Source organism: Petaurus breviceps, unplaced genomic scaffold (assembly GCF_028583685.1).
Source record: "Petaurus breviceps papuanus isolate PSGF00001 unplaced genomic scaffold, PetGlider_PUasm1.0 77, whole genome shotgun sequence".
Lineage (NCBI taxonomy): Eukaryota > Metazoa > Chordata > Mammalia > Diprotodontia > Petauridae > Petaurus > Petaurus breviceps.
This window is the reverse complement of record NW_027186492.1, coordinates 1774260-1786545: the sequence shown is the minus strand read 5'-3', so window position 1 is coordinate 1786545 and position 12286 is coordinate 1774260. Positions and strand designations below refer to the sequence as shown.

General features: G+C 37.8%; 1 protein-coding gene across 1 annotated transcript in view; it reads left to right on the top strand.

Moving 5' to 3' along the window:
• FSIP1 (fibrous sheath interacting protein 1) overlaps positions 1-12216 on the top strand; it is a 252900-nt gene extending 240684 nt beyond the window's left edge. Inside the window, exon 13 of the mRNA XM_069105721.1 lies at positions 9104-12216. Within this exon, the coding sequence (XP_068961822.1) occupies positions 9104-9153 (50 nt within the window). The 3' untranslated portion in view covers positions 9154-12216. The remainder of the gene's footprint in view (positions 1-9103) is intronic.
• Positions 12217-12286: the final 70 nt, after the last annotated feature.

Below are 12286 nucleotides of genomic sequence, written 5' to 3'. Positions count from 1 at the left end.
CTTTCTTTCTTTCTTTCTTTCTTTCTTTCTTTCTTTCTTTCTTTCTCTCTTTCTCTCTCTTTCTCTCTTTCTCTCTCTTTCTCTCTTTCTTTCTCTCTCTTCCTTCCTTCCTTCCTTGCTTCCTTCCTTCCTTCCTTCCTTCCTTCCTTCCTTCCACAAACTATGAAATGATTACTCTTAATGCTGCACTAAAATTGTTATAGATTTAGTATTTTGTAAAAACAAAACAAAACCAATTATAGAAACAGAGATTGTTTGAACTCCCACACTTTGGAAATTAATTAAGCTTACCAAATTACACACATACATTTGTCATATAGGTCATGTCAATGGCGTCTTAGATGTGTTGTTTAGATGTGCTTTTTGTGAATTTATTTACACATAAATGTGCCGGTCTGCTGATGTTCTACTGTGATACCTAATCAAAGAATGTGGTTCTTGAAGGGTATGCCCCTGAAGTGAAAGTCTTGACCAGCCTTACTAAATTAGGATAATTTCACATATGGGTCATAGGAATTCATTTAGGATGAAGAAGGACCTCAGAGATCCTCAGATGCAACCTTATCATTTTACAGATGAAGAAACTGGAAACCTGAGACCCAACAAGTATATGTGACTTGCCTAGGGTCCCTCAGGTATTAAAGAGCAGAGCTAGAATTCGAACTCAGGTCATCTGACTCCAAATCCAGCTCTCATTCTATAGTACCATGCTGCCTTGTTGTTGGACCATGTGTCTGTCATCCCAGGATCAGCCTAACCAATTTCAGAGAAACTTATCTCTTAAAGGATAACCACTGCTTGAATTATGAGGGATATTGAGAAAATCACCAATATCATTTAAGGCAGGGGTTCTAAACCTGGGGTCTAGGTTTCATAGATATTATGAGATCTGTGAACTTGGATGGGAAAAATATTGCATCTTTATTTTAATATAACTTGTTTCCTTTATAATCCTATATATTTTTATTTTATGCATTTAAAGATGTTATTCTGAGAAGGGATCAATAGGTTTCATCAGACTGCCAAAGGATGTTGGAATGGGGTCAGTGATACTAAAAAAGAAGACAACTTAAGAATCCTTGATCTAAGACATGGTGGAATTGCTGTCTTCATTGGTGGAGAGAATACTCAGTTTGATAAAGCCATGAATTTTAGAAGTTTTCAAGTAAATAAATGTGTGAATTATACTGGTCTGTGTCTACTAGGTAGAAGTTGACAGACTGAGCCAGAGTGTACTCTTGACAGTTGAATGATAATGAAAGAAGCTATTTAGTTTTATGTGGTAGAGCATTTCTTTCAAAAGGTACTTCAGACCTCATAACACCATAAATATTCCTAATGTGCAGTGATTATAATCGTCCCTGGTATGTGTGGGGAATGATATAGTATAGATGTGGCTTATATACAGACTATATTTAATTTTCAGGTTTAGTCCATCATAAGCACTGAATGAATAGTGCCTGTGTTATATCAGCCCTAATCCACAGCAAAGTAACTGAAATTAGTATTTTTCCTTTAAAAAAAAAAAGGTTAGCAGTGCCTTATGTCCTTAATTATCATTGTAAGAGCACGATTTATTTGTTGATTACCTTTATTGAAGATACCCATCTGTGAATCAGAGGCTTAATACAAAAATATGCTCTACATAAAAATGTCTTACCAGTATTTTTGAGGGGCCAAAACTCTTTCAAGACTATAATCCTAGGGCAGGAATGGGTGATAATCACTGTTACACTGGTAAGACTGAGGCTAGCAGATTGCTTCTGCTCTGGAGTTCTGAGCTGCAGTGTACAAAGTCATTGGGGTGTCTGTGCTAAGTTTGGCACCAATTTTGTGAGCTCCTGGAATGGTGTGGGTGGCAAGGGAGGGGAAGATGGTCACCAGGCTGCCTAAGGAAGGATGAACCAGCACTTAATTTCATGTTAATGAGAGACAGTGAAGTCTGGTCCATGAGTGGCCATTGTACTTCCAGCCTTGGTGAGAAAGGAAGGCCCAATCATTTATTTCATAACAGCTCTATGAAATAGATAGTAAATACATTATTGTCCTCATTTTACCAATGAAGAAATTGAAGCTTGAAGCTCTTCTGTATTAGAGGCAGTGTGTCCTAAAGGTTAGAGAACTGACTTTGAAATAGGGAAGACCAGAGTTCAAGGTCTGTCTCACACAAGTATTGGCTATTTGACATTGGGCAAGTCACTTAAGCTGGAAGTACTCTAAGCAAAGGTATCAAACACATGCCCTAGGCCAGATTAAAATTTATTTGGGATATTTAACAAAATAATTTTAAAAATACAATGGGATATAAATAGTATGGGTATTTTTTTTTTTTTGCTTTTTGGAGGGCAATTGGGGTTAAGTGACTTACCCAAGGTCACACAGCTATTTTTGTGTTAAGTGTCTGAGGCTGGATCAGAACCCAGGTCCTCCTGACTCCAGGGTCAGTGCTCTACTCACTTTACCACCTAGCTGCCCCTGGATATGTGTTTTTTCTAAGTGGTTAGTAGGGATCCTTAGCCTTAGGTAGGGTTTAGTGACCTGAATTTCTGTTTGAATTTGACACCATGGCTTTAGTCAATTCTTTTTAAGACTCTTAAGTTACAAAGGTCTGTTCATAGAGGGAGTTTCTTCCCTTGGGAGCTCCCTTCAGAGATTTAGTCACTATCCTTATCCCCCAATTCCATGTTAACTCATAAAGACAATACACAAATCCTAAGTACAACCAGACCCCTGTGCAGTGTTTATTTACCTTGGTGACACCGCTGTGCTCACCTTGGTACTTGCTGCTCAACATTCATAGAGCTTCACACTCTGGGATGACTCACTTCTCAATGGACTCTTCTTATACGGAATTACAGGGACCTTGGAAAGGAGGATAGGAATTTTTTTTTCTATAAATACGGTGTTATTATGTGTGAATCCTTTCTCTGTTTCCTCTGAGATATTTTAGTCAATGCCCCTTCACTCCCTCTCTTTATTTGACTCTGAGGCTTCTCAACGCCACAGTGTCTATTTTATTTTTTCTTTCTTGTCCTTCTTCCAGTATTCCATTCATGGTCTGATTCAAGAGGATCTGTTGTATCATTGATTTTGATGTTTCTTCTAATGATGTAGTTTAAACCTATTAATGCCCATCTGTCCTGAGAGACCATATCTTTCCATAAATTCCTCATAGGAAAATTCCCCAATGTACTGTAGGCCTTCCTCACTTTCTCCTGTCATTTCAATAACTCCAGTGGAGAACCAGGGCTAGTCACTGGTCCTCCATCACTCTTGCCATATGTTCAACCCATCTTATCTTCCACTCATATATTTCTCTGATGAAATCTCTTACATTTTTATATAGGAAGGAGGAGGAGATACTGATAGACTGTTTTAATGCTTAATGTTTCTGTGGGTTCCTGTGAGTCTTAAATATCATTTCCATTTTCTCTTGAAATAGAGGCTATGCTATACTCAGTAACCATATTGGATATTGAGTGCCTGTGCAGGCTTTAGGAGCCCTGCCACACACATTTGTGGCACTCTAGACACAAGCTGTGCCCGTCTGTCTTGGTGATCTCCCTAGATTAATACAGATAGAAGAGAACTGACCTTTTTGCACAAGTACCCAAGATGAGACCTGGTCTGTGTGAGCCCAGAGTCTTTGACTTGAGACCATATATTTTGGAAGGAAAGAAAAAGGAGAAAAGAAGGAAAAAAGGGGAAGGAAGGAAGGAGGGAGGGAAAAAAGGAGGGAGAGAAGGAGAAAGAGGGAGGAAAGGAAGGAAAAGAGGAAGAAAGGAGGGAAGGAAGGATTTATTAAGCATAAGGAGGGAGGGAGAGGAAAGAGGAAAGGTAATGGGAAAGAAAAAAGGATGGCATGAAAAGGAAGGTAAATGGAGAAGTTGTGAAGTCAGGAATGCCATCTGATTTCATATCTTTTCTTCACCTTTCTCCTGCTGCTTCTGTACCAGACATGGCAGTATCAGTGAAACAGTGAAAAGGAAATAGGTCTCAAAGTCCCACTGAGTGAGTAAATTTTTCACAAACAGAAAAGAGATTTAAGAATGTCAAGGACAGGGATTTTATTGCCCTTTATGGTTCGTAAGTTGGTATATTCCATCAAATGAGTACTAGATTTAAGATTTTACTGCACAAACTTATAAGACACAGGTTTCTTTGGAAGTTGTTAACTTGTAAGTAGAACTTAGGAAGTGTTTTATTGTTTGTTGATTTCTTTTAACGGCTTAGTTGAAAGAAAGTGTGATAATTGTTGTTGTTTACCCTTCTTACTTGAAAAGGACCAATGATATCATGAAGTTGGGGTCAAGGTAGGGTGTGTTTGGCTGTGGCTGGTCTGTCCATTACAAACTTGGAAGTCTCTACCACAGATTGGGCACAAAGAGTCCATTTGAACATTTGGGATGGAGATGTCTCCAAACTTGCACATCTCACATTTCTTTTGCGCTGCAGTGATTCGGCTCAGCTTATAGAGCACAGCACCTTCTTTGATATATTTCTCACGTATCACAATTGATACTAAAATTCTTCAGAAGACCTTGAGAGGATTCTTGTACCACCTCTTTGTGAGCACTTGCTTTGTGGGAATTCACTGTAAAACAATCTTAGGCAAATGTGTGTTTGGCATGCAGACTACATGGCCAGGGCCCTTTGGTGTTGTTTTCTCTGTAGTGGAGTTTAAGTGTTTGGCAGTTGAGCTCAAGAAAGGACCTCAGTGTCTGGTATCTTATCCTGCCAGGTGATCTTCAGAATCTTCCCAAGACAACTTCAGTGGAAGCATGGGGCTGATAGACTACCCAGGTTTCACAGGCATACAACAATGAGGTCAGTACAATGGCTCTGTAGACCTTTGGTTTGGAAGGCAGCCTAATACATTACTCTTCTCTCCCACACTTTGTTTTGGAGTCTCCCAAATGCTACCATCCATGTGGACATCACTCACTGCCTTGTTGTGGTCATTTGATAGAATGAATTCTCTAGACAAGCAATTTTATGTGAATATCTGATTAATTTAGGCATTCTGCTATCAGAAGGCCCATATGATTCATATTTGCTTGCTAAAACCTTGAAATGTTAAAATTGTTTTCTAGGCCAAGTGCAGGAACCTGCAGTGAGTACATATTGGTATATACCATTACCCCCTCTACCTGGAAAGTTTCAAAGGAAGCTTCTATTGTTTGGAGAAAGCTATCAGTAGTAAAGGTATTAGTTGTGTGGACTAATTGCCTTTCAGTGAGTGGAAGCAGGAGTACAAGAACAGTGAGTCTATTATCTGTGAAGTTTTCTGCAGAGAAAAACTTTGGCTTGTTAATAGGGAAATCCTTAACACACCAGAGCTGAGTGGTTGCCTTTGGTAGATTTCTTTCTTTGTCTCTTAAACACTGTATACCTTGAGGACGCTTGGGTATCATTTAGGTAAATTGCCTTCTGAAGGGCTTCAATGGGTTCTCCCATGCCTTTAATTACTTGAAATCTCATTTCCTTTCAGTCAGTTTGAACCAGTTTCCCTCAGAGAATACTTGACTCAGCAAAAACCGTACTGTGTTTTTATTTACTTTAAAAGTGTTTATTCCCATTGGTTTTAAGACATTTAAGACTAATAAATATATATGAGATAAATACCTTCAATAAGGATTCTTTTTATCCAATGCTATAATGACTATATAAAACATGTAACAACACTGAAAGGGCTACATATAAACATTAGCTATTATGTCTTTAGATTCTCTTTTAGTATTTGTATTTCTCAGGAAGATTTTCTTGTAGAAGTGGGCTTGACTGGCTGGCCATCTATTTTTCATATGATACGTTCTCTAGTAATGATAGTCACTATTTTCGTAGCATTTTACTTAAGTTTGAACTTCACAACAAGCCTATTATATTGTCAAGGCAAATATTATCATTGTCATTTTGCAGATGGAGAAACTTAGGATCAGAGAAGGTTAAATGTGACCTATGCAAAGTCGCATCGTGAGTAAGTGGCATTCAAACTCATACCCTAGAACCTTGTTTAATGGTGTGAATTGAAGTGATCTGTCTGAATCTTTAAGTATATTTTAGAAATATCTGTCAGTTTGTGGGCAGCTAGAGGTGTAATGGATAGAGTACCAGGCAAGGATTAGGAAAAGTAATCTTCCAGAGTTCAGATTTGGCCTCAGGCACTTAGCTCTGGAACCCTAGGCAAGTCACTTAACACTGTTTGCCTCATTTTCCTCATCTGTAAAATGAACTGGAGAAGGAAATGGCAAAGTACTCCAGCATCTCTGCCAAGAAATCCCAAATGGGCATGACTGAAAACAACTAAGCAGCAATTCATCAATTTATAAGTCATTAATAATTTTTAATTATACTTTACAAATTAGGTACTTTGTGTTGTGAAAGAGTCATGATTTCATCATTGTTACACTCCTTTCTTTAACATAGATAGTAATCCCTTCCTTATGCCTTCTTAGCCTGGGTCAGAGGTGGGGAATGTGAAGCGTTGGAGGCCATGTGTGGTCCTTGGGTGTGGCCTTGTGACTGAGTCCAAGTTTTACTGAACAAATCCTTTTATTAAGGGGATTTGTTCTGTGAAGTTTGGATTTAGTCAAAGGGTGGCACTTGAGGACCTAGAAGGCCACATGTGACTTCAAGGCTGCAGGTTCCCCACCCCTTCTGGGCAGTGCTTGTCAGTATTTTTCCTGTAACTGGAATCTTACATTGAGCATTTATCCATTGCTCTGTAGGTCTTCCTTTTATTCTGATGGTTTCCCAGGGCTGCTCATGTACCCCTCCTGTGATCTCATTCTTTTTTTTTTTAATTTCAAAGAAAATTTTGAAATGAGCCAATCACTTATAGCAATTTAAAGGATGGCCTTCATTGCCAAAATAGTATTTATGGGTTTTGTGTTTTGTTTTATTTTGTACTTAATAGTATTTTTTCCCCAATTACATGTAAATATACTTTTCAACATTCATTTTCGTAAGATTTTGAATTCCAAATTTTTCTTCTTCCCTCTCTTCCCTCTTCCCTCACCAACACAGCAAGCAATCTGATATTGGTTATACCTGCACAATCATGTTAAACATGTTTCCCCATTAGTCATGTTGTGAAAGAAGAATCAGAATGAAAGGGGAAAACCACAAGGAAAGAAAAACAGAAAAACAACAAGAAAAAAAGGGAAAATGTCATAGTTCCATCTGCATTTAGACTCCATAGTTCTTTCTCTGGATGTGTATTATAGTATTTTCCATCATGTGTCTTTTGGAATTGTCTTGGTGACAAGAACTGAGTCTGCCATAGCTGATCATCACACAATGTTACTGTTACTATGTATAATGTCCTCCTGCTTCTGCTCACTACACTAAACATCTCTTCATGTAAATCTTTCCAGGTTTTTCTGAAATTTGCTATGGTTTCATTCTTGCTACATAAATGGTTCATCTCCTTTCCCAGACATGCTGTGACCTAAATAATGTCTTTATCAGCCCTTCCAATTTTCTTCTATTCAGGAGAAGTTCCAGTAAAGACAATCTTTCACTCTCATTTCCTTTGTAACCTTCTATAGAGCTCTCCACTGGTTCTACCTGTCCCTCTGTGTAAACTCCAAAACACCTTGTATTTGATATCTAGGCTATCTTTCCATTAGCTTCCTTTATTTAATTCTGTGCTATTAACTAGACTTGGAAAACCATCCCTACTCCATTTTGCTAAGCAACCATTCATATTGTACTGCTTCAAGTCACACATCAAAGAGCCAATCACCCCTCTCCGGCCACCACTTTCTTTATGTGTTCTTTCCTCCCAGATTATCATCTCACTTTTAAAAATGTGTCCTTAAGTGTTTAGCACAGTACCTGGCCTATAAATAGTAGGTTCTTAACATATACCTTTTCATTCATTCAGCTACTAATGGTCAAGTAGTTCGTCTTCACAGTGAAATGGCTTATGGGGAAGGAGAAGAGAGAAAATTCCTCTCTTCCCTCCAAATAGCAGTTCCCTTTCAGGGTCTGGGTTCTTGCTCCACTTCTTGGTTTTTATTTGGACTGTCCTCAACTTTCCAAGATGTAACTATTTTAAACCCCCAGGGGCATGTGTTTGTTCTGCCAGATGTATTACCCTTTTTTGACTCAATCAGAGAGCAACCTTCATACTCTGTAAAAGAATTGTGGGAAAACCCCTTAACGCCACCTTCATAAAAGAAATGAAAAGGGGAATTTCTTCTTATCTACCATCTGCCTTCCAATATAATTTGTAGTTCCTACCCCACTTTCCAGAAACAACACAGAATAAAAAAAAATAAAAATCAAATCTACCTCTGCCTTTTGTTTTTAGGAGAACAGTTTAGTTCCTTAAGTTTCAAGTTCCAAAATCTCCCAAGTTCTTTTTCTATCACCCATAGCCATAGCACTGGGAATCTACATGATTGTTCCTTCCCAGATCTCCCCTCCCATGTCTAAGTCAGCTTGGAGCCACCAAACAGCAAATATTTGTCAACCACTGCTTAAAATGGAGGTCCCTGAAGGGCCAGGTGGCTTTCTTTTGCTTGCACTGGTTAACTTTATAACACTTAGTACTGTGAAGAGGAACTACTCCTTAGTAAATATTAAAGGTGAATGCTATTAGATTATTGAGCTAATTTTGTGAATTTACAAACCTACAGAATCACAGAATTTTAGGGTTTGAAGTGACCATTTCTTCCAACCCATATCTGAAAAGGAATCCCCACTATAACACACCTGTGAGGTGGTCTTTCAGGCTCTGCTCTAAGACTTCTAGAGAAGAGGAACCCATCGCTTCCTAAGGCAGCCTGTCCCACTTTTAGAAAGCTCTAACTGCTAGAAATTACTTCCATCTACTTCCTTACATGCAAAAGCACTAGCCTGGAAGTCTAGACCTCAGCATCTGTCATGAGCTAACTATGTCGCCTTAAGTCCTTTCCCCTCTTTAGGCCAACATTTCTCTATTGATCAAAAGTGAGGGGTTAGACTGTGACTTTTAAGGTCCCTTCTCACTCTAAAATTCTGTGATTTTTCATATTAACTTTCTTTTTTTTCCCCCTGGTTGCTCATGCATATATTCCCTGTGGCCTAATAATTCTGATCTTGTCTTCTTATGCAGATGAATTAACCACAGAAGACAAGACAGAAGAGGAAGACAGAGACTCATAAGGAAAACAAGTTGCTAGGATTTACTTTAGACTGTTAGATAATTCAGTTAAAAGTCATGCTTTTTTTTTTTCATATGATTGACTTACTAAATCATTGAATTCAGTGAAGGCCTGCCTCAGTGATGAATGTATTGGTGTCATTTCATCTCTGTTTGTTTGTGAAATTAATTCATTCACTCTTTTTGACATTCATAATGTGAATGTGAATTTGCTCACATATACCTTTTCTAAATGTTAATTTTACATCCGTTGATGGGTTGAATGAAGGAACAGACACACTTTTTCAGCCTATTTCCTTTCCTGGAATTTGAAGTGTTGCCATTGTTTTGTATATTTTAATTTTAAGTGAATTTCAACCTGATTGCAATTTTGCTGACTTTTATTGGGGTTCTGTTTTCCCTCTACACTCTAGGAAACCACCCCTGAACTATGGTCTTTACAGTTTAAAGGCATGAAAAAAACAAAGAGAAAATGTACAATGTGATTTTTTTTTACAAGTTTTCATAGTAGCTTCTCTCATTCTACAACAGAGCAATCCCTTTGTAAGATTATCATTCCTACCTCCTCACCAGAGTTACTTATATTAAATAGGAGTTTGACTACTGTCACCTTCATTTGAAGTCTTTCAGAAAGCTACAGTCTTCATAATTCTTTTTCCTCTGGGGGTATTTTGGAGGATTTTAAAGGGACAAGTCAGTAACTTGGAATCACAACAAAATATTTTATGTCAAAACAATATAGGCTGAATTGGCTTTGAAAGGAGGAACCCATCCCATTTTTGATTCAGGAAATGACCAATCTGTTACACCATTTTAAATGAAATTCTGAGTAATATCTATGAAACTATTGTTTCATGCTGGCCAATTTTCACAGACTGATGTTGGATAAAATTAGTGATTCCTTGTGTCAATTTTACTTGGCTCCATTTTAATGAATTCCATAGCTATTTTCTAAAGAAGTTGTTGACAGGCAAATTTCACATTCAGTCCCTTCTTCCATGGTTTGCTGTTCACTGGTTGAAAATGAAAACACCTCATGCTAATGTAAAGGCTCTACCATGTCAATGTAATTATACTGAAGCCAAGAGGTCTTTTATACTAGTGCCAGGGGATGTCAATGTCAATGAATTCAGAGTCTCCTAACAAATTCAGTGTGACATATCATGATACACTATTTTGTGTTATTTTAACAGATGACAGAATTTTCATGGGGTACATTTTTTTCAAAGCACTCCCTATCCCTGTAACTTTCTGCTCTAAAGTGCCTCTCCCTCACTTTTTTTTCACTTTATGTTTGTTCTTCTGTTAGAATGTAAACTCCTTGAGAACAGGGACTATCTTCTCTTTTGAGTTTGTATCTACAGCATTGGACACAGTTCTTGGCATATAGTAAGCACTTACTAAATACTTTTTCATTCATCTGTCCATCCATCCATCCATCCACACATTCACATTGTCAACAAAATTAATATTAGTTAGGGTTAAACATAAGGGCTTAGAAGAGCTAGAGTTACCTGTTTGTGTCCTGATTATTCATTAGCCTCGCAGAATATTTCAGTTTGATTAATATTTCCTCCCCTTTCTGTCTCCCACCCCAAGTTTCTTTCTACCCTACTTTCCTGATTGAGATCTGTCTTCAGTAATGAAATTAGATGTAACTAAAGGTTTAAGAAAATAAAAGTATTTCCAGACTGGAGCCACAACACCTGTGTATCCAGAAAACTCATTTGGTTTTGCAAATAAGATTTTGCATACAGAGAGACTCTATTATAGGAGTTGTCCTCTAGAGAAGAAAGGTAAAGCAGAAATGATTTTAAAATTAATCACACATTAGAAATGAGAATCAATGTGACACAGCAGATAGTGGGCCTTGGAATCAGGAAGATTTAGGCTTAGGTCCTGCCTCTGACACTTATTGGCTGTGTGACCCTAGGTTAAGTCTCCCAGACTAGAGTTGCCTAGAAAGTATCTACCATCATTAGAAGATGGAGCATCATCTGAGAATTCCTTACACTAAAGACATCACATTCTAGTGCCTTTAAAAGTGCTAAGACCATTCCTCCTTGTCAGTGAGCCAAGTGTAATTCTTTAGAGTGCCAGAGAAGGTAATTTTGCATTGTACTTCAATGTAAACTTTATTTAAAAAAAATAAAATGTCATCCAATCTCAGGGAGAAAAAAGAAAGATGCTTTTGTTCCTATGTTAAGGTTCTCTTTGGGCCCAAGTGTTTTCCCTAGAATAAGGTACCCAGGCAATAATGTGAAAAGGAGAATCATTCTTGGTGATGAAATTAGGAGTAGTAAAGATGAACTTTTCTATTTATGGCTCTTTATAGGATCATAAAAAAAAATGCTGGTACCGCCTTCATTATAAAAGTCTATGGGACTTGAAGTTTATTGCCCACCAGTATATCCGTTCCAGAAATATACACAATAAACTCTTGTCATATGAAAAAGCTAACACCTCAATGACGATTCCATTTTTAACAAGGTCTTTATTTTCATGAGAGCCAAGTTTAGTAGCATTTTAGAGAGAAACATGCGGATTGACTAGAGAAAGAGATCATTCCCTAGGTTCTACGTTCTATTTTTGTTTCCTGAAAGCTCCTAACACATTGATTTAACCTGTTTGGCCAGGGAGCCACTAAAACTATTCCATCTGCCACTGTCTTTAGACTGAATGGTGTGTTGGGCTCAAGGGATTATCTGCTTAAGCACTTTACCTGAGATTCTTGGACAGCATACCACAACCATTGCTTCTGTTATCTCCTCTTCAGCTTTGTACTATGGAGATGAAATTGAACTGTTACAATCAATATTCTATGTGACTAGATGTGATCTGCTAAAGTATGTGTACTTGAGTAGTGATCTTGTTACCTCTTAGCATTTGAACAGAGTAATTCATTAGGTGCCTTATTTGATTGTCTCTGGATGCTCTAAATGCTTTGGATTTCTTATCTTCATCTGATTCTGACTATGGGATTTTTGTTCATGCTTTCTAAAGCAGGAGTTCTTAGTGCAAACTCACACGAGTATGTGTGTGTGTGTGTGTGTGTGTGTGTGTGTGTGTATAATGGACCCTTTACACTGCATAGTAAAGCCTATAGTTAAGTACTATGTGTATATTGTATTTCAT